At 43.5% G+C, this 26,757-nt stretch overlaps 1 protein-coding gene across 1 annotated transcript in view; it reads left to right on the top strand.

The window, feature by feature from the left end:
• Positions 1–1,582: 1,582 nt before the first annotated feature.
• Positions 1,583–26,757, top strand: part of LOC117351828 (ankyrin repeat and KH domain-containing protein 1-like) — a 167,376-nt gene continuing 142,201 nt past the window's right edge. Inside the window, 4 exon segments of the mRNA XM_033927673.1 lie at positions 1,583–2,737; positions 10,272–10,425; positions 23,635–23,791; positions 24,873–25,020. Coding sequence (XP_033783564.1) covers positions 2,480–2,737; positions 10,272–10,425; positions 23,635–23,791; positions 24,873–25,020 — 717 coding nt within the window. The 5' untranslated portion in view covers positions 1,583–2,479.

Genomic DNA, 26,757 nt, shown 5'->3' with positions numbered 1-26,757 from the left:
CTTGCACTGCAGATGCCTCCCAGTACCTACTTTATCACTTTTAAATGAAGTGGTCAATTACAGTGCCAATTAAAACAATTAAGTTAGGCAGTTGTAGGATGCCTACTGCCGCCTAACTTACAGCACCCTTTATTGACTATGGCCCTGTGTGTTTTTCTGTTACTGTAATTGTAATGCTTTTATGGATAAAGGTGAGCCGGTTGATGTAGTGTATCTAGATTTTCAGAAAGCTTTTGGCAAAATTCCTCATGAGAGACTCCTGAAAAAATTAAAGAGTCATGGGATAGGAGGCAATGTTCAGTTGTGGATTAGGAACTGGTTATCAGATAGAAAACGGAGAGTAGGGTTAAATGACCATTTTTCTCAATGGAGGAGGGTAAACAGTGGAGTGCCACAGGGATATATATATACTAGGACCAGTGCTATTTAACTTATTTATAAATGATCTGGAAATTGGAACAACGAGTAAAGTGATCAAATTTGCAGAAGATATTAAACTGTTCAAAAGTTGTTAAAACAGATGCAGACCTTAAGAAATTGGAAGACTGGGCGTCCAAATGGCAGATGAAATTTTATGTGGACAAATGCAATCACAGTTACCAGATGCTAGGGTCCACCTTGGGGGTTAGCACCCAAGAAAAGGATTTGGGTGTTATTGTAGTCAATACGTTGAAACCTTCCACACAGTGTGGGGCAGTGGTGGTCATAAAAGCAAACAAGAAGCTGTTTATCGTTCTAAGGTGTGACCACACCTTGAGTATTGTGTTTAATTCTGGTTTCTTTTATCTCAAGAAGGATATAACAGAACTAGAAAAGGTTCAAAGAGCAACCAGATATGATTGAAGTCTACAAAATCCGGAGTACCATTCTTACCACAACCTCTAGCAATGCTTTCCAGAACTTAACTATTCTCTGACTGAAAAAATATTTCCTCCTATTGGTTTTAAAAGTATGTCCCTGTAACTTCCTGTTAATGTACCTGGTTTGAACAATTTCCTGGTGGAAAAGTCCATAGTCTGATATTGAGACAGACATGGAGGAAGCTAATGCTTTTCCTGGATCAGTAGCATGGACTGTTGGTACTATTTGGGGATGGGCTACTGGGCTAGATGGACCATTGGTCTGACCGAGTAAAGTTATTCGTATGTTTGATAATGAAATATAGTGAAATGATATGGCTGGTTTTATTTAACTGTAACTGGGATATTGCTACAGCTTTTAGTAACATCTGATCTGAAAGCATCACTGCATTACAATTTCCAGAGGAGTTGTTATATTCTTTATTTTCTCTGAAAGTACTTATGAAAGTGTACAAGTGAAAAGAACTTTTGTCTGATCGTGTCACCCAAATCGAAAGGACTGTAATTTTTTCATGACCCAGTTTGAACAAGACGCTCATTTAGAATTTAACAACAACAAACAATGCCCAAACAAACACTCACACACACAACAAAATTATAGGTACTATGCAGAAATAAAACAAAAACAAAGGAAAAAAAATACTACCTTTTTTATTGGACTAACTTAATGTAGTTTATGATTAGCTTTCCAAGGTACCCCCTTCTTCCTCAGATCAGAAAGCTGTACTCAAGAAAGCAAGCCGTGGAGTCTCTAGTGTGACAGCCCAAATTTCCATGCTTACTTTACAGCCACTTCAGGAAACACGTTCTCTCCACCGAAGTCTATAGAGTCGCAGGCACATATCTAGGAACGTATGCCCTAAGCTGCCCAACGTGATGACGTAGACGTATCTTCTCCAGCAAGTTAGGATTCCTTCTGGCCAGGTCCAATTAAGGTGGGAAATCCGTGCTGGGCAGCTGATTGGCAGCACGGCGCGCCAATCGTCGTCCGGGATTTAATCCATGCCAGAGACGGGAAGGTGATACGCAGCGCTCTTGTCCAAAGACCACTTTCTGCTGCTGGAACTTGTGCGGTGAAATGAGCACGAGCTTCTCCCCACCTGCCCCGTCTCGCCGCTCCCGGAGCGCTCCCGACTGCTCGAAGAGGCATTTTGAAGGGGGGGAGGGGGGTGCGCAAGGCCCTGAAAGTTAATAAGCCGGAGGCGGCCGCGGCGTGAGCGACGCGCTCCTCAGCCAATTCAACTGCGGGAAGTTGAGGAAGAGCGGGCGGGGTTGTCGGGGTGCGCGCTCGCCTCAACGTAGCTTGCCCCAGGAAGGGCGCGTGATGGCGGCGTGAGTGACGTCCGTTGGGGACCTATGCGGTGGCCGCGAGCCGTCTCTCCGGCAAATAACTGAACGCGGCCTTTCTTTTTTAGGCGGGGCCATTCGCCAGCGTTAGGTTAGGTCATCCGAAGTTAATGGCTGGGGAAAGGTTTCTTCTGCTTTTCACTTTAGCTGTTTTTCCCGGGGAGGCTCCGAGAAGCCCCGAATAGATACGCGGAGGGCGAACGAGAGGTTTCGAGTTGAGGAAATCGGGGAGTTCGGACGCGAAGCTGGTGCCCTCCCTTCACCGCGGAGCGATGCAGAATGCGATAGCCGGGACGGAAATGCTGACGGACGGCTTCGAGGACGAGATTGATTCCGTAACTCCGCGTTCCCCGGCCGTGGACTTGGCCGCGGGAGCCGAGCCCGGCCTGGCCGGCAAGAAAGTGCGACTGTTCGGCGGCGACGCCGCCGCCGCGGGCGCCGGGAGCGACAGGCTGGACTTCAAGCTGGCGGCGGCCGCCGTGCTCTCCTCGGGCGCGGGCTCGGGCAGCGACGAGGACGAGGTGTCTGAGGTGAGTAACTGAAATCGTCTCCCCCCCCCCCTTCCCCGTTGCGGCGGCCGACTAAGAAGAGCTCAGGGCGGCGGCTTCCTCGCTAGGCCGCGGGCGCTCTCTCAACACCCCCCCCCCCCTCTCCCTTCCAATGCGGCAACGGCGGCGGAAGCGCCTTCTTGACAGATTCCGAGGCCCAGCGCCGCGGCCTGCAAGGCCCAGCGTGAAGCTATTTTCGAAACTCCCCTGCTCTCGGGCCACACATGGTGGCGGAGGCGGCTGAGCGGCTTCGGCGCCGTCCACACCCCGGCTCCGAGGATCTTTTGGGCTCGGGCTTTTCCCCCGTGCCCACCCTTCGTCCGTGCTAAGACGTTTGTTTTTTTTCACCGCAAGATGTTGCAGCCTCTGTTGATTCCGGGTGTCAGCGCCGTCTGGACTAGCAGGAGGAAAAAAAACAACACACGATAATAGCGCTCGTTTTCCAAAAAAACACGTTTACGAGCGTTTTAGCAGAATAGCAACAGCCTACTGGAAACACAACATTTACAAAAAAATGTTTACCCCCCCCCCCCAAAAAAAAAAAAAATCATCTCGCCCTTTGGTCCTAAAGGGCTCCTCATCATAGGCGTGCTTTTTTTTCTTTCGCTATATTCGTAAATGTAGCGTTAATCACGCTAAAATGTAGCTGAAGAAGCAAGAGGTTAGAAAATGAGCTGCAAGGCTTTTACAATGTGCCATCCTTTGAAATAAGCGACGTTTAAGCATTGACTCTGCACCCAACAGGTGGAGTACTTCATAGCGTTTTTTAAGAGACCTACTTTGATTGCTTAAACGTTAACTTTAGACTGTAGTTTAATACTACATTTTGTTTAAGCCGTTACCGTGAAAGATTATTTTGCTGTCGTTGTCATTAAGCTAGCTTTCTTTATTTGTTTATTTTAGAAGTTATATTTGATTCTGGTGAATGTTGACTACCAGTACATTAGTTTTTTTTTTTTAACTTCTTTATTCGTTTTTAAACTTTAATCAAGTGTACAGAAATCATAATAAACCCTATTAATTAGATCACTTGAACATCTTATCATTGCATCTTATAAATATAAATGCAACCCTCCCTCTAAACCCATTATTCATTATAAGATCATAAACCCTCCCATTAAACCCTTCCCCTCTTTCAACACTAAGTGGTGTATAATTAATAGAAAAATGGCATTTAATCATGACAAAAAGATATTAATGGCTTCCATATTTTTATAAAACTTTTATACTTTCCATTCTGTACCGCCAGTGATCTTTCTATTCTATATAAGTGACAACGAATTCCACCAGAAATTAAAATTAAGTCTACTGTTATCTTTCCAGTTATTAGTAATATATTGGATGGCAACTCCTGTCATGATCAATAAAAGTTTATTGTTACTGATGATATCAGTACATTAGTTTTGACTTTGGAGTATAGTATTTGCAAAATCTTATAGTTTGTCAATACTGTGACATGGAGGGGACACACTAAAATCTAGAACAAAAAAAATTCACTCTATTTGAATTTAGTGTCACGGTAAGAATTTTTTCAGTTCTTTCTTCATTTATAAATAACAAATTTAGCAGTTTACACTCCTTTATTACAATTTTTATAAAATTAATAAAAACATACTTTTTACCATGCATTAGACTTGTTTATGAGAAATTTATAGGTCGCTTTTTTTTGTGTGTGTGTATGTGTAAAATGTGTTGTTTTTTTTGTGGAAGGGTTAATCATCCTATTCAGGGTGCAAACAACTGTCCTCTGTTAGAGTAAGATAGAATATGAATCTCCCTCTTTCATGTCATGTTTCATGCTCTTCATCTCTAGCAGGAGACCAATAAGAGTTAACCCTTGCCTTGTGACTTAGATCTTACATTTGCTTGTTAAAAAGATGAGATGCTTAAACTAAGATTGGCCTGAGTATGCTGCTTTTAATAGATAATCAAACTTAAGTTTCCACAATTTAAACATCCAGATAAACCAGTACTAGTATTTATTTTCTCTCAGTCTGCGAAAAGTACATATTCATTAAACGACTGGGATTTTTAGCCCACAATTGTTGGATCTTGGGGAGAGAAGATTGAGGTGAGGCGATTATTTAGATTTTACAATCTTTTCAATAAACTGTTGTGGGGAAAAAAAGGCAAAAGATTTTCCAAATGTAAGTATAATTGTACATTCAATCATAGGGGTCATTGCTCAAGAAAAAGATCTGGGTGTTATCGTGGACAATACGTTGAAACCTTCCGCCCAATGTGTGGCGGCAGCCCAAAAAGCAAACAAGATGCTAGGAATTATTAAAGGAATGGTAAACAAGACTAAGAAAGAGACATTATTGTTCAATGGGGCAACATCACCTTGAGTATTGCGTTCAGAAGATATAGCAGCACTAGAAAAGGCTCAAAGAAGAGTGACCAAGATGATAAAGGGGATGGAACTACTCTCCTATGAGGAAAGACTAAAGAGGTTAGGGTTCTTCAGCTTGGAAAAGAAACAGCTGAGGGGAGATATGATCGAAGTCTACAAAATCCCGAGTGGTGTAGAATGGGCACAAGTGGATTTTTTTTTTTTTTTACTGCATCAAGATTTACAAAGACTAAGGGAAAACCAATAGGAGGAAATATTTTTTCACTTGAAGAATAATTAAGCTCAGAATGCGTTGCCAGAGGACGTGGTAAAAGCGGTTAATATAGCTGGTTTTAAAAAAGGTTTGTACAAGTTCCTGGAAAAGTCCATAGTCTGCTGTTGAGAGAGACATAGGAGAAGCCACTGCTTGCCCTGAATTGGTGGCATGGAATGCCGCTACTATGTGGGTTTTTGCCAGGTACTTGTGACTTGGATTGGCCTCCATGAAGACGGGCTACTGGGCTAGATGGACCATTGGTCTTATCCAGTAAGACTGCTATTATGTTCAAAAGGCATCGGATACACGTGAATATTCACCTTCGGTCAAGCTCACAAACATTGATTAATCTAAATTCATATATACTTTACATACTTTTGCTAATCTTCGGGACCCAGAGCTCTGTGGAAGCAATTCAGACGTTTAAAACTTGAGTTATGTAAAACTAGGAAAATCTTGTTCTCCTCAGAAAGTTTTGCCAGTTGGGTAGGGGTGGCAGTATTTTTTTATTCTGTTATGTTTGCTGTGTGGCAAGTAAAATCAGCTGGGTGGCACACCCATTCAAAAGGTCCTGGGGGAGAATACTGCTTGCCCTATATCCAGTAGCATGCCACAAAAACTATACCCACCTTCAAAGCAATTGTTTAATGTGTCTGTGCAAAAGCACCACTAGTCAAGAAGTAGGACTGGAAAGATTCAACCTCCTCTGGAATCTCATATTTGGAGCATATACGAGGGGTATTCAATCATTTTATCTACCTGAGTATGAAAGAAAGTAGCAAGCTTGTTGAAACAAATCTCTGCATGTTGTGACATCTCAAGGTTACTCATGCACAGTTGTGGCTGTATGGGCCTAACATTCCAAGAGGCAGGATGTCAGGAGAGTCCTCGTGAGAATTAAATAAGAAACTGCTAGATTTTGAGCACCGTTCAGTGATAAAATTTGTCAGAAAAGGGAAAAAGCCAAATGAGTACCTTGAAGGCATGACTGCAGTGAGGCTGCCCCATCATCCTAAAAAGTGAAATTTGGAGCAAGCAGTTTGAGGTAAGGTAGAGAGTCCATTGAAGATGACCCTCACACTGTACAGCCAGTGGAAGCAACTTTTACAGAATTGTGCAAGAAAGTTGAGGATTTGATTTTGTCAGACAGATGAATTAAGGTTTCCTGAATAGCTGAAGAAATGGGCATCTCAGCAGGTACAATTTAGAAAACAATTCATGAAAAGTTGGGCATGTTCAAGGTTAGTGTAAGATGGGTTCCAAGAATGCTAATGCCATGTCAGAAGGCCACGAGGCTCCAGTGTTGTCAGGAGAACTTTGAGATGCTTCATGAAGACCAAGTGGATTTTTTTCATCATTTGATGACTGGAAATGAGACTTGGTTCTATCACTGAGATCCTGAATCCAAAGTGGAGTCAATGAAGTGGAAGCACAAGTCATCCCTACCTCAAAAAAATTCATTCAGAAAAATCTGCAGGCAGAGTCATGGCAAATGTCTTCTGGGGTGATAAAGGACTTTTGCTTCTGGAGTTCATTACACACAAGACAACCATAACTGAGGAGTGTTACACCAACACGATGATCGCTTTGTGGGCATCAGTCGAGGAGAAAAGACAAGGAAAACTCGGAGGGCGTGCTGCTGGTGCACATGTCACGACAATCACAGGCTGCCATCTGAGAATGTGGGTTTCAGCAGCTGAACCATCCATCCTACATCCTGCCTCCTGGCTTCCTTGGATTTTTTTGTGTTCTGAGCTTTGAAGAAATCTCTGTGGACAGCATTTTTCAAGCAATGAATGTAATGTAATGTAATGTAATTTATTTCTTATATACCGCTACATCCGTTAGGTTCTAAGCGGTTTACAGAAAATATACATTAAGATTAGAAATAAGAAAGGTACTTGAAAAATTCCCTTACTGTCCCGAAGGCTCACAATCTAACTAAAGTACCTGGAGGGTAATAGAGAAGTGAAAAGTAGAGTTAGAGGAAAAATAAAAATAAAATAAAAAATTCTGGAGAAATTTAAATGATAGAAATAGAACAAAACAAAGACAAAAGGCAAAACAATAGATAAGATTAAAGATAAATCATAAGCTGGAAAGAAAAAATAAAATGAAGACCTCAAGGAAGCTGTGACGTCCTGGTTTGAAGGTCAAATAGAAGAATTCTTTTCAAATGAGTTAAGTCATTGTAGGAAAAGTGGATGACGTGTATGGAGCTATAAGGAGAATATATTGAGAGGTTTTTTTTAATGAAAAGTCTTTTCTTTCCTACTGAAGTAGATACAAATTGAACACCCCTCATATTTATTGATGTCTTAACATAACTGACATACCATGTGGTTGCATTTTCCGGTCCTCCTCCTTGTCTACTTTGGCTCGGTTCAAAAGCAATTTCTAGAGTCTCAAGTTATTTTTCCTATTGGTCACTATGGCACTTGCCATTTATAAACTACTTAGGGTGGGCCTACTATGCATTTAGTCATACATTGCACTTTCACACTTAAGTGAAATTTTTATTTTAATGACTTAACCAATAATATGACCTTACTGTAGTTCTGACTTCCATAGAGATTTGGTCCTGCTAAAATTTGCTAGTGCTGAACCCTGTAAAAACTAAAATCCTATAGCATGGAAATAAGAACATAAGAACATGATGTTGAACTGAATCTGCCATGAAACTGGAAGCCAGTGTAACTTGGAGATACTGCAACCAAAATCACAGTATTTCAGATGTGGCCGTCCCATAGAGCGATACAAGGGCATTATAATGTTTTCATCTTTGTTTTCCATTCCTTTCCTAATAATTCCTAACATTCTGTTTGCTTTCTTAGCCGCCGCTGCACATTGAGCTGAGGATTTCAAGTGTATCCTTAATGATGACACTTAGATCCTTTTTCCTGGGCAGTGACTCCTAATGTGGAATCCTGCATCATGTAGCTGTAATTTGGGTTCCTCTTTCTCACATGCATTACTTTGCACTTACATTAAATATCATCTGCCTTTTTGATGCCCAGTCTAACAAGACCCTCTTGCAATTTTTCACAATCCTCTTGCTGAAGAGTACTCTCAGCCAAACATTCTCTTCGCCCCCGTCTTCAAAGGTTATACAAAATGGTACTTAGAATACATGACTGTAGCTAAAGGCCAAATGGCCCATCTAATCTGCCCATCCACAGTAATCGTTATCTCTTTCTCTTTATCTCTGAGAGATCCCACGTGCCTATCTCAGGTCCTCTTGAATCACTAACTATGATACTGATTGACAGGTGGTGCTATGATTGCTTTTTGATTATACTTTCGCCGGTGATAATGGTGGTAATCTTTGACTGAGTACCAATATACAGAGAGGAGCAAAAGTTTGAACGCCACTATTCTGTGCAAATTACAGTGCAAGAAACACTCGGAGGTACAAACAAGCCAAGAAACTTTTTTTTAATGAAGTACATGCACACAAATACTATAGTTGTTGACTAGTCCAACATTAATACAAATAAGCAAAGTTCAGTATTTTGAGTGTCGAACTTTGTTGTTGAGGACAGCTTGGATTCGGGCAGGCATCGAATGGCATTGCTGCTGGCAGTATTCTGGTGTGATCTGAGTTGTCCACACCTGCTTTATTTTGTTCTCCAGATCTTCTAGTGATGTTGGATTCATGTCAACCACAGTTCTCTTCATTGTCACCAATGCATTCTTGATTGGATTGAGGTCGGGAGAGTTTCCAGGCCATGGAGCCAGTAAATGATATCCAGATGACGCTATCCATGCTTTAACTGCTTTAGTTGAATGGCATGGTGCTCCATCATGCTGAAAATGATTGGAACCATATATGGACATGAATACTGATAACTTGTTTTTCAGAATCTGCAGGTAAACTGGTCCTATCAGGGTCGTGTTTCTAGGCATCATCCAGATTCCAGCTCATTCTCGTGCCGAAATGGCACCCCAAACCATCACTTTTTCACGCTACTTTACATATTTTACACTTTACCTTTGTTTTGCAGGTCTCCAAACCCTCCCTGCCTTTGATCCTGGTCCTGCTAAACTGTCTGGCAGTAATGAAGCCAGACACAATGGGGGCCTTTCCTTTTGCCAAATTGCTATAGGCTCTGCCAGTTTTGATCCCGCTCCCTCTGAAGTTACTTCCTAATTTTGAGGGGCAGGATTCAGACCAGCAGAGCCTATAGCAATTTGGCAAAAGGGAAGGCCCAGGGTCACAAGGAGCAGCATGGGGTTTGAACCTACAACTTCTGGGTGCTGAGGCTTTATCTCTAACCACTATTCCAGAATTTTAGGCATTCTCCTTTTGGGGAAGGGGTGGAAGTTTTTTTGGGTTTGTTTGATTTTTGTTTTTTTTAATCATTGGTACCGTTCCCAGCCTGGGACTCCAGATTCACGTCTCTGCTCCTTCCAGCCTGACTCTGGGAGTGCTTTTTAGGTACCAGTTTGATAAACGGTATATCAAAGAATAAAGAAACTTAGAGCTCCTTTTACTAAGGTGCGCTAGCGGTTTTAGTGCGCGCTAGACGCTAACGCCTCTATAGAGCTTGCGTTAGTATTTTTCATTTAGTATTTTTTGTTTGCTTGCTTCTCCCTAGATCTGGCTCCTTTGCCAAGTTGCAAATATCTTACTTGAAGTAATTTTTTTAGGTCTGCACACTGGTAGATTTTCTTTTGTTGCATTAATGCTGCTACGGCTATTGGTTCCTTGTTATCTTCTGTTCTGATTTACTGACCATAGTTTCTTTTTGGATAAAAATTTAGGAGGGAGAAAGGGTGGTAGTTATAAGATTTTTAGTTGTTTGTTTTTCTTTTCTTTGCATTGCCTTACTTTTGAAATATGATTGCATTCTTTGACAACTTTAAGCTTTACAAAGTTATACTTAATACCTTAATTTTCAAAACAGGTTGAATCATTTATTTTGGACCAAGAAGATTTGGACAACCCAGTGCTTAAAACTGCATCTGAATTATTCTTATCAAGTGCTGCAGAAGGAGCAGACTTAAGAACAGTTGATCCAGAGACACAAGCAAGACTTGAAGCCTTGCTAGAAGCAGCAGGTACTGCTTTTTTTTTTTTTTTTTTTTTTCTGTAAATTCTTTCAAAAGATGTAAATTTTGCTTTTCAGATGTGTGTATGTAGATTTTGAGACATCTGGCTTGGTGTTGTAACTGCCCTATATGTGTATGTTCTAGGCTATAGAATATATAAATTGTCCCTTCCTGTGTTAGTCTGTGCACAGAGTAACTTGTAAATTAAATTAACTTAAAAATCAAATTTTTTAGAGGAATGAAATTAGTAAGATGCTTGCTGTGGCTGTCATGTGCTTGCTAGTCTAGAATTAGAATTATGGAAGCAAATATTTATATATATATATATATATATATATATATATATATATATATATATATATATATATATATATATATATATGTAGGAGCTTGCATTTGGCTGCAGAATCCTAAGGGAGCTATGCAGTATAGGGAACACTAACACTTGGAGCTTGATTGCATCCGATAATAAATGGGTAGAAAAGTTGATATCTGGAAGAATGCTTGAATACATAGAGAAAGGAATAACCAGTAGGAAGAAAGGAGGTGATGAGGTCTGAGCTTTGTAGAGACAAACTATTTTAAATTATTGTGTACAATTCTGGGTACTCCTTAAAAAAAAAAAAAAGAGTATGAGCAGATTGAAGACATCTAGGCAGCTACCAAAATGGTCCATGGACTTCATCATAAAGTTCTTTTAATGCAAAGCTTTCGAGTCAGTGGTGGATCTCAAATCTGTCTTCTGCCGACTCCCAAGTCACTCTGACTGCCCCAGATATTATCCTGACTTATCTGAAACATCTCAACCCCTGCCTACTATTAAAGGCAGAAGTGATCCCCAATTGATTCTTAGCAGTAAATCCAAAAGCACTACCTGGAGCAGTCTACCAGATAAGTCGGAGCCAGATATGTTGCCTTATTTGAAAGACTAACGCCCAGTGGTTTACTAGAATGGACTGCTAGGAGTCATGTACAACTTTGAAAGATGGCACTGGAGGCAGGAGTGATCAGGCATTTCTTCTGCCAGGGGTCTGGAGTAGCATTGTGAGGGGTGGGGAGAAAGAAAGGCTGAGTGTGGTACTGTGGGAAGGAAGAGAGGCTGGTGGCATAAGCCTTGTTAAGAGGGACATTCAAGAGAGATGGGAACTTAAGATTTTGTGCCAATGTTCTGATCAGAAAATTGTTGAAAACTTATTTTTTCATTCAGGCATTCTACTGAATAGAATTATGAATTGAGGAGATTTTTTTTGTTTGTTTTTTTTGTAATACTGTGTTGCTGTTTTATGTGTGATGTGAATGATATTTTTATCAGTTTTTAATGTTGCTTGTTTTATGTGATTATGTATTATTGTAAGCCTCTATGCTTTAGGCGGATAGTATCTTAAATAAAATAAATAAATGGGGATGATGTCAACAGGACCAGTTAGTCGCTTTTCGGGACCTGAGTGGTAAGATAAACTTCAGCTGTCCTTCAGCAGATTTGATCCGATGTGGCCCCGACTTACAACTTAATGAAGACCTCTGGCATATATGAACATACATATTGAGCTTTTTAAGTATACTTTAGAGGACAGCATAACAGCACAGTAGGTGGGCCTCCCTTAATGGCAAGGAAACTCTGACATAAGATGAAAGGGGGTAGACTCGGGAGTAATGCAAAGAAATCTTTACAAAAAAGATGGTGGAATGTGGAATGGCCTCCCAATGAAGGCGGTAGAAACTAAGACTATATCTATAAAGTTATTACAGTGCTCCCCCGAGATTCGTGGGGGTTCCTTTCCAGGAACCTCCGAATCTCAAAAAACCGCAAATACGGTTTTTCATGGGGAAGCCTGAAGAGGGTAGCAGGAGAGCAGCCGGTACGCCGCGAGTGCAGGAAATCACTCGCGGTTCGCTCCAACCGCCTCTTCCTGCACGGTCGGGTCTTATCCAATCAGGAGCTGTCCCTTTCTTTCCTCGGCTGTCCACCACCACCCCTTCACTGCTCCCCCTGTCCAGCAGCAGCCCTTCTCCCTTCGTTTAACCTCCCTCCTGTCCAGCAGCGCCTCTTCCCTGCTCCTCCTGTCCGGTAGTAGGCCGTCTCCCTTCGTTTAACCTTCCCCCTGTCCAGCACCTCTTTCCTGCTCCCCCTGTCCAGTAGTAGGCAGTTTCCCTTCCTTTAACCTCCCCCATGTCCAGCAGCACCTCTTCCCTGCTCCCCCTGTCCGGTAGTAGACAGTCTCCCTTTAACCTCCCCCCTGTCCAGCAGCACCTCTTCCCTGATTCCCCTGTCCGGTAGTAGGCCGTCTCACTTCCTTTAACCTCCCCCCTGTCCAGCAGCACCTCTTACCTGATCTCCCTGTCCAGCAGCAGCCCGTCTCCCTTCCTTTTATCTCCTCCCCTGTCCAGCAGCATCCCTTCCCTGATCCCCCTGTCCAGCAGCAGCCCTTCTCCCTTCCTTTTACCTCCTCCCTGTCCAGCAGCCTCCTGCCCCCCCTGTCCAGCAGCAGCTCTTCTCCCTTCCTTTTACCTCCCCCCTGTCCAGCAGCACCTCTTACCTGATCCCCCTGTCCAGCAGTAAACGGTTAAATCCAGAGCTCTGAAGGAAAGGGGCAGATAGGGACGTCACATTTCTTTCTCTGGGTTATGGCCGGCCAGCGTGAGAGCTGCGAGCTTCAGTGACATCATTGCTACTCAGAGGCAAACTTCTGCAGCTCAGACCTCTGGGCAGTCGGGCACTGGCAGTAGGGGGGAGAGCGAGGACAGGAGCAGTGGCGATAATAAAACAATCATATAGCTCTGGGCGGTCGGTGATCAGGACGCGGTAGTCCATCGGGGCTCAGAAGCAGCAGCAGCACCAAGTGATCGGGAGTAACCTACTGGCGAGCGGGACTCAGGAATAACCTGCTGGGTTATGGGTTAGCTGGTTGCCCGTGGATCCCAGGCTTCTTGCAGCTTCCCTTATTCCTCCAGCTTTGGTTCCAGTGCCAGAGGAGTGATGAAGCCATGTCCCCGGAGCGGCAGCGCAACTGCATGAAGCGGTGTCTTCGCGCCTGGAGCGATTTGCCATCTCTTCCCCATTTCTTGCATCTCTGGTGCTGGTGGGTTTTTGTCTTCTCCCTCTCCCTACATCGCGCCGCAAGCCTCCCTATGTGCAGGAAATTGAATTTGGCACGGACGGACACAGCACGGTGGTAGGGATCACAAAACCCTAAGTGCATATGTGTGCTTAGGGTTTTATTATAAAGGATTCAGAAGAGTGCAGAGAAGTGTACAAGAATGTTTCTGCAAAGTGAAGAAAAGCTATAAGTATCTCCAGATACTCAACTTTGCAAGGCTTGAATTTTGAACAGTCCTACCTGAAAACTTTCCTTCTTCACTATGTGGACTTGTAGTGCAAGACACAAAAGTTGTTTGACAGTGTTTACTATTTTATTTGCAGTTTTTCAGCACTGCATATGAGTATGTGACAGTGTTGGCCTATTGGCAGTTTCAGATAAGTTGCATATAAATCAGATTCTTTCCTAAAGTAATACTCCTTGTGCAGCTGTATTTCTTATTATGTTCTTATGAAAAGACAGAGACCTAATACATAAGAATTGCCATACTGGTTCAGACCAGTGGCCTATCTATAGTATCCTGTTTACACAGTGGCCAATCTAGGTCACAAGTATCTGGCTGAAACCCAAATGGTCGCAACATTCCAAGGCAAGCAGTGGCTTCACCATGTCTGTCTCAATAGCATATTGTGGACTTTTCCTCCAGGAACTTGTCCCAACTTTATTTAAACCTTGCTATGTTAACCACAGTTACCACATTCTCTGGGAGCATGTTCCAGAGCCTGGGATAAACTACCAGAGTTTGTGTGACATGCCCCTTCCCTTGTTTAAAAGCAGACTGAAAACTCATTTTTTATATAACCTTAAATCTATAACTCTACTTCCCACTGCACACCACCCTTGCCAGCAGATTAACTATCCCCCCTAACTGTATCCCTACCCTGGCATCCTGTTTGTTTTGTCTATTTAGATCAATGTCTGTCAAACTTTCTCAAGCCAGGGCATACTAAAGGTAGTGGCCACGGCTTGAGGCACCCAGAAGTGCACAGACGTTGCTGTGATGAAATCACACATATGCATGACATCATCATGCCAATGTCCGCGCGTGTGCAGAGGCCTTCCAGATGGGCCCTGAGACACCATTAGGGGTTGCCAGCAGGGAAGGGGGCCGTAGAGAAGTAGAGGCACTGGGGCCAGCTGATTGCCTACAGCAGTGTTTCTCAACTACTTCAAGCTAAGTACCCCCTAAGTCTAATAAATATCAACTGAGTACTCCAACCACAGACCTCCCTAGGCTCACTCAAACTCTGCCCCAGATATTATCCCCTTTACTAATTGTAATGCAAATTTTTCCATTCATTTTTCATATACACACATTATACACAGCAGATATAAATTCTCAAAACTGACACATTTCAATCACTAAATTGAAAATAAAATCATTTTACCTACCTCTGCAGGCTGTTGTAATTAGCTTTAAAGCTAAGACCGGGAGACCAGGGGGAAGTCGGAGGAAGCTAGAGAGAAACATGCAGGCCTTCGGCAAATCGGGCAGCGCTGGTGCTGTACCTCGTAGGGAAGTCAGCTGGCAGGTGTCTCTTCCTCAGTGTGCTGCGGCACACTTGGAATCTCAGGAGGCACAGTAGTTTGCCTCGGCACACAGTTTGAGATACACTGGTTTAGATTGTAAGTAGAGAATGACACGATGACCGGTTCCCATGGCTAACTATGGGTGACTGTAGTAAAACCACAGGAGTGGGTAAAATCAATATCTATTCACCACTGGCATGGGGGACAAATCTTTTCACTGCTCTGCTCAGTGGTAAAAGGTTTGTCCCCATGGGGAACCCCACTAATCGTAGCTCCCCATTGTCCCACCATGGTGAGGTTCGGCGGCTCAAGGCTCTCCCCTCATGGGTCCAGCGGCTCCAGCTGGCATCCTTCCCTCCCTGCAGCTGGCACACACTTTGCAGAGCGAGCTGATCTCTACACAGGGCTGCTGGACAGTGCTTGCCGGGCTCCTCCTTTATGACTCAACTTTCTTTTTTCGCAAAGAAAGGAAGTTGCATCATAAAGAGGAGCCCGGCAGAGGGAAGGCCACGTAAGCCTGTGTTTGATTCGCTCTCTGCATGGTTTGTGCCAGTGGCCATCTGGATCTGCGAGCCAGTACTGCCTGATTAGTCTCCTGGTCTCCCTTTAAAAATTAATTGTGGTTTGTGGAGGATCACTGGTGCACTTTCCCTCTGCCACGGTCCGCCTCAGCAATCCTCCCCATGCCACAATAAGGTTTTTAAAGGGAGACCAGGGGTTGTCAGATGATGGTAGAGAGAAGGGGGAAGCATGCTGGCTTTGGGGGCTCCCTGGTGTAGTAGCTATTAAGTACACAGAGGGAAGGAGTGGGGTCCAAAGGGAAAGACTGTGGGGGGGAGGTGAAGGGAAGGAAAGAAAGAACGGGTCTGAAAACAGAGGAGAGGGAGAGAGATGGTGGACAATGAGATGGAGGGAGGGAAAAGAAAGGGAGAGAAATTGGACCCGAGGGTAGTATTCAGGTGGGATAGAGATACTGGATAGGAGGGCAGTTGGGGAGAGATAGACCCTAGAGTGGTGGGGAAGGAGGGAGATACGCTGGGTAGTTGAGAAAAGGAGATATGATGGATCTGGGCATGGTGGAATCCATCGCTGCAGCCGCTGTTTCATTCTTTGGGCCACCGGCAGCATGAGTGAAGCAAACACGCTGCCTGCCACAGCTGGAAGCTTTCCCTCTTATTGCTTTCTGGCCTCGCTTAGGTTTGAAGCAGTAGCAGAGGGAAAGCTTCATTCATACTGCCGGTGACCCGATGAGCGCAAGAGTACTGCCGTATCAGATCCCATTGAGGAGAGGAATGCAGTGGTGGTGGTGGGGGGCATTAGAGAAATGCTGGACTGTGGGGATGGAGACTATAAAAAAGGAAAGATGCCAGACCTCTGGGAAGGGGAGGACAGAGATGGAAGATGAATGGTGAGCACGGAGAGTTAACAGAAGACAAAATAGAAACCAGAGCCTGGGACCAACGTGATTCAATAATGACCAGACAACAAAAGGTAGAAAAATAATTTTATTTTCTATTTTGTGATTAGAATATATAAGAACTGAAATGTTTATCCTGCTGATGTTAGGCATGGGTAGGGCCCAGGGCTGAAATTTGGAAAGGGATCCTAATAGCCCTGTGCCATCTTCAGCTTCCAGCAGGCTTAGGGCTTTCTCTAGCCAGGGTCAGTTGCCCTGTTTGCACTCCTTGGCCTAACACTATTCCTGGCATGTGTGATCTTTATATTGGACACAATGTAGGAGGAAATGAATCTTTTTATTTTTTTAGTGTTGTACTATATGGAAGGTGTGGCTTCTTGGGATTTTGGTTTAATTTATGTTTATCATTTTTGGTCTGTTATGTATTTGACATTTGTGTTCTGTGTGTGCGACTGAGGTATTCTGTTAGGATGAATTTTCTATATAGGATTCCGTTTTATAGGATAGTGGAGGGGATATTGTAAGGAGAGATGGGTTTTGTTCCATTTTCTGTATTTGTGATGTATAAAATAAGTTGTACAGCATATTGTTACTTTTTATACTTTAATAAAACGATTTCAATATAAAATAGCTATTCAAGACTTGTGTGGATGGGATCAGACAGAGTCCACGGGGGCGGAGACTAGGATAAATTTTTCCCCGCGTCATTCTCTAATTGTAAGCTCTTTTGAAAAGGGATTGCCTCCTTTGTGACTCTGTACAATGCTGCGTACATCTGGTAGCGCTCTAGAAATAATTAATAGTAGTACTGTGTTTCCCTGAAAATAAGACATTGTTTTATATTAATTTTGGGCCAAAAAACCCACTAGGTCTTATTCTCGGGGAAACAATGCCCAGTCACAAACCCACAGCATCTTTCTATCCTCCCCCCCCCCCCCAGCCGACCCTTCCGGCTCTCCTTCCCCATGCCGACTGTGAGACTGACATACCAAATGGCAGTGTCGCAGCAGCAATCTAAACTCGCTACTTTAGGCTGACTACCGTCGGGGCGTTGCTGTGCTGCGTTGCTGATGACGTCATCAGTGATGCAGCAGAGAAATGCCTCAGCGGGAGAAGGCAAGAATAATTGCATTTAGATTGCTGCTGCAATGCTACCATTTGGAAGAAGGTAATGGTATGTTGGTCTCGTGGTCGGTGTAGGGAGGGAGAGATAGAAGGGTCGGTGGGGGGGAAGTACTGCTCAACTAGGGCTTATATTAAGACCTACCCCGAAAATCATGCTAGGGCTTATTTTCAGGATAGGTCTTATTTTCGGGGAAACATGGTAGTAGTTAATTATTCTGAGAGAAAAAATATTTCTTCCTACTGATTTTAAAAGTATTTCCCTGTAACTTTGAATGTCCCCATGTCTTTTGATGGAGTAAAAAATCGATTCACTTGTACCCATTCTACACTACTCAGGATTTTGCAGACTTCACTCATATCTTCCCACAGCCATCTCTTCCAAACTGAAGAGCTCTAACCTCTTTTGTTTTTCTTCATACAACAGGAGTTTCATCCCCTTTATCATCTTTGTTACTCTTCTTTGAACCTTTCTAATTCCACTATATCTTTGTTTAAGATATGGTGACCACAACAGTAAAGCCTCCTTTTAAATATAAATTTTATTTGCCCCCCCAAAAGTACTGTTAGCTGTTCACCAGTCTTCCTTTTCTAGTGCAGAACACATAGCAAATTACACGGTGATCAGGGATTAGCCTGTAACACTGTATGCACAGAGTAGTAAAGGTTATGTACACATTCTGTCGTCACTTTCATATTCAGTCTTATGAAAACGAGAAACCAGACTAACAGGGTCCCATCTTGTCTTGAGCTTGTCCTAGCTAGCATAACGTCAACTTCTACTAGACTTCAGCTAGCTCCTACATAAGGGATTTTCTTCTGTGGGGTCCAGTTCCCAGGGCAGCTTTTATCTCTGAGCATAGATACCTGGAAACCTGCTTATCTTTTTGCAGACATTGAAAAGCCAGGTTTTAAATAAGTATTGTTTCATCTAGATACTGACCTTTATTTTGTGTTATGCTCATTTTGTATTTTTTGAATGCATAAACTGCCTGGTATTCTAAAGACGTGGTAGTTATATAAATTGAATGAATTAAATACAATATGAATAGACTTGTAAATAATGAGACTTAATTTAAGATTAACTGCCTTCGAGCTTGCTGTTTTAAAGCAGGGATTTTTTTTGCTCCATAAGATGCACCTGACCATAAGACGCACACTAGATTTAGAGTAGGAAACGAGAGAAAAAAATTCTTAACCAAATTCTCCCTGCCAGGCTGTGCATCCAAACCCACAGTCCTTGCCAAGCTCTGCACCTTATCCCCACTCCCTGCCAGGTTCTGTACCCTGTCCCTTCTCTGGTGGTCTAGTGGTAGGCCAGGGCAGGCAGGCCTAGTGGCAGGAAGGTAGGGCCCCCACCCCGAGGCACATAGACAGACAGAGGGCCCCCTGAACCTTATTTTAGCTCCTCCAGCGGTCCTGCCCTTTTATGCTTTGTAAAAATCAAAGACTAAAAGGGATCCGTTTCAGTTGTTCCCTCCTTTCAGACTCACGCTTCAAAACCCTCCCTCAAAATAGCCTTTGAAAGATGCCCACCCTAAAGCAAGGGCCATGGGGAGAGCCTGGGGATGGGGCAGGAATCTTGAGGAGGGGGTAATGACAGCTGACGCTGCGAACCCCTTCTATCAGCTCATAAAGCCCCCCTGGGGAGTGAACGGATTAGCCCAGCCGGTGTCTCAGACAAGATTTGCCATCCCCCCCACTCCTGGATGACGGCTGTGCACACAAAGCCCCGGCCCCCTCTTTAGGCTGCGCTCACCTCATCCTCCAGCTCGTTCCTGAAACACAGGCAGGCTGCCCGTTTCTTGAAGCCTTCCTGGTCGTAAGTCCAAGTCTGGTTCGGCTTAAACTTCTTCATAGAGGCATCGTGCCCAAACTTAGGCCCGTGCCCAGCACTGCACTCCCCTCTACTACCACCTCTTCTTCCTTCTCACGGGCCGAGCGAAAAAGCCGTGAGGGCTAGCGTGAGCCCAGCTTCGGCTTCAGCTGCAGAAGCCTTTCCCAACGGCCGCCTGTGCACTGGTATGAACACAAAGTGGAAGCTGATAGGGGAGGGGTCGTGGGTAACAAACGATAGAAATCAGGTTGGGTGCGCCTCGCCATGGGCTCTGCTGGCTGCTGGTCAGTTCCTCAGGGAATCCGAAGGGCTCCTTCCTCCCACTTGGATGACTGGAGCTGTGCGTTTTGCGCCGCTCTTGACGCTGGGGAGGGGGTATTCGCTCCATAAGAGGCACCCTTATTTTCACCCACTTTTTGGGAGGATAAAGTGCATCTTATGGAGCAAAAAATATGGTAATAGGTTCAAAATATAGACAGGCAGTTTTCAATCATGTTGGTGTAAGTCATTTTATTATGTACAAACTGCTTAGAAGACTGATAGGCAGTATACAAATTTTTATTAAACTTGAAACTTGGTGCTGTGCTATCAAATTTTGTCTGTGCTCCATGATCAACAGTAAAACCTCTCTTGTAGCCTAAATTCACACAAAAAAATTCAAAAATTATATAAAAAAAATATATTCTGCCTTTTCTGTAAGGGCTTTTCCTTCCATGGTTTCTGTCCTGTGATCTTCTTTCCTGGTTTTCCTTTACATTTTCTAAAAATCTTTATATACTTTCTTCTTAATTTTCTTTCCATTGCCCATATCAGGTATACTTTATTCTTCAGCTATTCTCTCCCTTTTTACCAGTCCCTTACTTCTTATGCTTCATTACTTCATTTCCAATTCCTTCACTATCTGTCCTTGACCCCCAAAGTTCTCCTTATCTTTCTATTGTCCCCATTCTCTTTCTGTCTTCCACTTCCTTTTATTTTTCCCCAACCTACAAGCCTTTCAGCTGCCTTGTGACGCAACCGTATATGGCCAAGATTCCTCAAGGGTAGTTGAAAGGCTCCTCGGGTGGGGAGAATTAAGGGGAAAGGAAGTTAACAAGGATGCCAGGTGGGGATGCCAGAAAGAGAGAGAAGGCAATGGAAAGATAAGGAGATTTGGGGGTCAAGAAGAGACAGAAGTAAAGGGCATTTGAGAGGCTAATATAAAGCAAAAGTCAGACTTATCTAGACCTGTGTATGGGGAAATGTCATCCTTTAAAACTTTAAACTGTTTTTCCTTTTTTTCTTGTGTAATTACATTACATTAGAGATTTCTATTCCGCCATTGCCTTGCGGTTCAAGGCGGATTACAAAAGAATTACAAAAAAATAGCAGTGGCAAGAGGGCACTGAGAGTGTGCCATTAAAACTGGAGACCCAGCTGTTAGTTCGCTGAGCAAAGAACCAACCATCTGCTAACCCTCTCAGCAGTGCATGTAGAGTAAGTGAACAATGTTCAAGCTAACTTTCTCAGTCGATAGATGCTTGGCCCGGAAGAGTGGTTCCTGACTCAAATAACGTTCAACAAGATTGTTCAGCACTAGGGGCATCGACATTTGACCTGAAGGCATCAGCCTGCAGTCATGAAACTGCACAATACTTCAGTCGAAGGTGCAGGTGAGGAAGCACTGTGTGGATGCTCTAGTAAACCCTTGGCCTACTAGGGATCTCTTGTGTTTCTGCCTTGGCCGAAGATAGGCCGAGTCATTTGAAGATTAGGGATGCATCGAGGGATGATCCTCATAGCTCTAGGATTGGCTGTGTTGTTCATGATATGCAGATCTAGTTCAGCTGCAAAGAGATCGGGATCTGAGATTTACTCTCCACCTGATGCTGGTCACTCAAAACCCAATGGGAATGGGCTGTTTTCATTATGCTGAGTCAGCCCCTACCCAGCGCACTTGAATGGCTCACATGGAGTCTGAAAGATACCCGAGTCAGCCCCATTGCACTGAGTCAACCCCTTCCAGCTCACCTGAAGAGCTGAGGAGTCTGATAGATGCTGTTCCCATACTGTCTAATATCACCTATGGAGAGCAAGGGGAGCCATTGCCCCACTCCTCTTTATAACCTTGAAGCAATTGGGCCTGAAGCACCGAGGGGGTGGGGGGCGCAAGGGAGGCGATGCTTCCCCCTCTTTCACTTGTCCAATTGGGACTTAAGCACCAGTGGGGGCAAGCTTTCTTTGATTATGCTCCTCATTTCGCCATGATATTTGTCTGATAGAATGGCAGCTTCAACAAGATAAGCATTCGCCAGTGTAGTGCAGCCGAGGTGAACTGTCCTAGACCTGGGCCCAGTCGCCTTAGAATTGAACACTTTGGGCTCATGGTATGGCTTTTGAGCATGCAGCCCTAGTACAAAAAGGATACTCAGAAGTGGTAATGGCTACACTCTTCAAAAGCCTGGCAATCATTTCAACTCTAGTGTTTGGAGAAACAGATAGAGCTGGTTAGGTCTCCGATTGTCGTGATCCTATCTTTTCTTCAAGAAGGCTTAGAAAGCCTGGCAGTCGGTTCCGTAAAGGTTCAGAAGGCTGGTCTTGTTTTCAAGCTCATTTAGAGACAGGTTCACTGGACTCTCACCCTGACATTTCCAGGTTCTTGAAGGGAACAGTGCAGTTGCGTCCACTAGTGCCTTCCAGCTTGTCCTTCATGGAACCTTAACCTCGTGTTGAGGGTCCTGAGTAAGACCCCATTCAAGCCTTTGCAGGAGGCCGTGCTGATGGACCTCGTGATAAAGATGGTCTTTCTAGTAGCTACTGCTTTCAGCTAGAAATTTTGGAGCTCCAGGATCTGTCATGCAGAGAACCATTCCTCAGAATTATGGAGGTGGGCGTATGTCTGCTTACAATTCCCTCTTTTCTGTTGAAGGGGGTGGTGGCTTTCCATGTGATTCAGGAAGTCCGATTGCCGACATTCCAGACCAAAGGCGTTAAGAAGCAGGACAAAAATACTAGTACGGCTAGATGTCAGAAGGGCTCTCCTTCGTTACCCGGAGGTGACCAATGATTTTAGGTTGTCATATTATCTCTTCATCCTAATGGGCTCTGGACACAGAGGAAGGCTGGCCTCAGACCTCAATTGCCAGAGGGATATGGGAGGCTATTTTCTCTGCTTACAAAAGAGGCGGTAAAATCCACCAATTTCCTCGAAAGCGCATTCCACCAGAGGTATGGCTGCTTCATGGGTAGAGTCCAGGATGGTTTTGCCTGAGGAGATTTGTAGAGCAGCTACATATATTTATTAATTTTATAGAGTGGATGTAGCAGCACTAAAGGACTATGCAGTGCCAGCAGCGGGGGCTCTTCTGTTCCACCCTATGCTTGAGGGTTGTGTTTTGATACATCCCACAGATTCGGGACTCATGTGCTTTTGCACTGAAATGGAATATCTTACTTCAGTCTTCTTTCTAGTAGAAAAGCAAATGAGTCCTGAAGTCCTGCCGTATCAGTTTTCAATGTAGCCTGTTTTTAGCCACAGACAGTTGTGTGTCTGCAGAGGCTTGTCTAATGACACTCAAGCAAGATGAAGCAATTCGAAGCTATGGATTGAGATATAGGAGTGTGTTGGTGCTGATTACACTCAGGTGATTTTCGTTCTGCCTTATTAATGCTATGTTGCATTAGTTAATGAGTTGTGTTTTCATGCAAAGCGGATCGAAGGTATGTGGTCCGGGAGTATCCCCGTGACCCTCTTTGTTGTTTTTTCTCTTTCAGAGGTTATCTCTGTGTTAGTACAAATTGAGAGAGTTGAAAATGTAAGATGGTACCTTCTGCATCCCTCATAGGTGAAGATGTATTACCCACAGGTTCAGGACTAATGTGCTTTTCTACTGGAGAGATGATTATCGATGTAAGAACCTAATCTTCCATTAACAATTCAAGACAACCCCAGTGCTATCTCCACTGGCAAAGTAATAAAGAGAAAACAAATTGTGGTCTGATATATGTATGAGTGGGCCATATTAGATGAGACCTACACAAATAAAATATGAAAGCAAATAAGGGCTTTAACTTGTCATTTTTTCAGCAGTTCTCTTTTCTCAGATGTTAACCATTTAATGTTTATTTTGTTTATATTTTCTAGCATGTAGACAATATTTTCCAATGTGTGTTTTAAAGTTCTTCTTTTGTGTGTTTTCTTTTTCATATTTAATCTGATTGAATGCACATTGAAGGAATTGGTAAATTATCCACGGCTGATGGTAAAGCCTTTGCAGATCCTGAGGTGCTTAGAAGACTGACATCCTCTGTCAGCTGTGCATTGGATGAAGCTGCGGCTGCACTGACTCGAATGAGAGCGGAAAACAACCTTAATGCAGGACAAGTAGACAAGTATGCATTTTTATATTTTATGCTAGCAATCTTTGGTTCCAGTGCATTTTAAAAGCTCATAGTGTACAGTTAGGTTAAGAGAGTAAATTAACTGTACCATATGGTATTGCCTGCTGGGATGAGGCCATCAATTTTTGTCAACTTTAAATCTTCTGACTTCTCAAAGGATGTTACCTACTTCATTCCCAGCTTCAGTCTTAATAGATAGCCCCCCCCCCCCCCATTTTGTTACTGGATTGTTGTTTGCATGCTAGTATTAGTGAGTTGTTTAGTTATTGAAGTTGGTAAGGTAATATGAATACATATGGTATTCTAAAGGTCTCTTAGAAATTGTATATATTTTGCTGCTTTTTTTTTTTTTTTCTTTGCTCCTCGCTGCAGTCATTGTCTGGGTTATGGAAAGACATAAATACTTGGGAGTTAATGAGACAAGTTGTGTGTTAAAATGGTGCAATGAGCTTGAGTGTAGTGTTCTAATATACTTGCTGGAAGAATCTTTTACTGGCATACCCCTGGGCATTTGGTCCAAGACACCCCAGTTCTAGAAAACCCTTAACCAGACATGCTCATGTCGCTACTAGGCTTTCAGACTGATAATGCTTACTTAGTCTGGGAAGTCATTCTTCTCCTGCTGACATTTTGAAAAATGGTAGGACTGGACCTCTCGTGGTGTATTGGGATGCACTGCTAGTGGTCAGGTACAACCATTTTTGGAAAATTACTCCAGATTAGGAGTGGGTTATGCTCCTGCCTCCTGATCTGGCAGCTAGGATTCTGTTACCCACTAGGTCTATCGGGGAAAATTTAGGAACCGGGGAAAGAGGAGGGTCTTGGAGGGACCTCTAGGGAAGTCAACTAAAAAGGGTCATTTAAGGGTGAATATTGGCTCTTCACCTTAGGTGGTATTTTTTTCCTAGCTATATCTCTACACATACTTCATTCCTTTCAAAATGTCTACAAATTGAAAACTGAATAGAAGATTTGCATTTACAACTTGATTGTATCTGGTTTTATACTTTGCATGAATTTAACTGTTGCTGACCTACAGAATTCATTTTATGTGCAATGATTCTGCTTCCAGTCGCAGCTTGGCAGAAGCATGCTCAGATGGAGATGTGAATGCTGTCCGCAAATTGCTAGATGAAGGAAGAAGTGTAAATGAGCATACAGAGGAAGGAGAAAGCCTCCTTTGCTTGGCATGTTCAGCTGGCTACTATGAATTGGCCCAAGTAAGTAGCATGCAAAGTTTTTTATGGACACATTTGAATGAAAACTTTGACCCCTATCCCTCCCACCCACCCCTTAGGTGTGTCATAGACTTTGCTCCACCTCGCCTTCTACATTTATATATGTACAGTAGTATGAAAAAGATTTTTCTACCTCCTGAATGGTTTCTGATCTTTAAATAAAATATAATATTAGACAAAAGGGAGACTGAGTAAACACAATTCAATTTTTTAATTATACCATTTATTTAAGGATCAGAATTATCCAATATCCATATCGGACATGTAAATAAAAGAGCAACTGCCCCCTTAGTTACTCAAACAATTGACCAAATTTAATTGATTAAATTTAGCTAATAAACCAAATTTAATTGATTAAATTTAGCTTAATTGAAGCCAGTTTTGTTGAATCTAAACTTCACTTTCCTTACTGTCTTGCCCCATCCTGATTAGTAGATTGTATTTCCTGCCTACCAGTAGATAGAGGTAGAGAAATGGAGATTCCATAGCATTGCTTCACGCTATTCCAGAACTTGTGGGCAGTTGTGCTCATTAATCAGCAGGTGGAAATGGAAAATGCAGAACTAAGCTGTGAGATACAAGTTCTGTGTTACTCCACAGCTCTTCAGTGTGTTCTGTCTCAAGCAAGTATATGGTCATATCTTCCACGAGTTCTGAGAGAGGTTGCTCTTAGTCCAAATGGCTATCTGGCTCCCAGCTAAGAGTTCATATCTGGTGGTGTCAGGTCTCTGTCTCCTTTGACTTGTCCTTTTCCCCTCTTATCCTCTTGGATGTTGGGCTCAACACTCTCTTGAACTGAAAAATCAAAAAAGAGGATTGAGGGAAGCAGTTTCTGGACATAGTTAGCAACAAGCTCCTTGTACTTCTACAGGATAAGTGGCATTTGTCTTGCTATTCCTCATGGATGCAGAGAGAGTTGGGTGGGGGAATCAGATGGTAAGAGGTGGTAAATCTGACCCATTTTTCTTTTTAATCAAAGTTGGCAGGGCTCTGCTGTCTTTTCAAGGAAGGTATGCCTTAGTTGTCGAGTTCAGGCCTTGAGCATGCTTAGATGCTCAAGGCCCAGCAGAAGAGGAGGCCGATCTTTGGGCACCGGCACCAAGCACAGGACATGCCGGTGCCCAGATGAGGGTAAGAAGCGGCGGGGGGTGCCCAATTGCGGCGGGGGGGGGGGGGGGGGGGAACGCATCAAAGCGAGTTTCCATTATTTCCTGTGGGGAAACTCGCTTTGATAAACTAGCATTTTGGATTACGACCATGCTCCTGGAACGGATTATGCTCGTAATCCAAGGTACCACTGTAGTATGAAAGACTAATGGAAAGAAAATGATTAGGTAAGGCACAATTTTTTCTTTCCCCATGACCTTGCCAGTATAAGGTCTAGTGCTTTTTGGGAAATGCCAGTATTTTTTCTACCTCCAGCAGATGGCAGATTGTGCAGGCTGATGCACCTTGTCCCGGACCTTGCTCTTGGATTCCTGGTTCACAGGCCAGATTTAATAGAGCAATGTCTCTCAAAACTTTTTCGAACCAGGGCATACTAAAGGTAATTGCCACGGCTCGAGGCACCCGTAAATGGGTGGATGTTGCCATGATGACATCACATGCATGTGTGACATTATCATGTTGACATCCGTGCATACGCAGAGGCCCTCCAGATGGGCACTGAGATGCCAGTAGGGGTTCCAGCAGGGAAGAGGGCTGGAGACAGAGAGGCAC

The sequence above is a fragment of the Geotrypetes seraphini genome, chromosome 18 (genome assembly GCF_902459505.1).
Source record: "Geotrypetes seraphini chromosome 18, aGeoSer1.1, whole genome shotgun sequence".
NCBI classification, from domain to species: Eukaryota; Metazoa; Chordata; class Amphibia; order Gymnophiona; family Dermophiidae; genus Geotrypetes; species Geotrypetes seraphini.
Note: the sequence above shows the minus strand (reverse complement) of the source record. Positions and strands in the feature narration are given on the sequence as shown.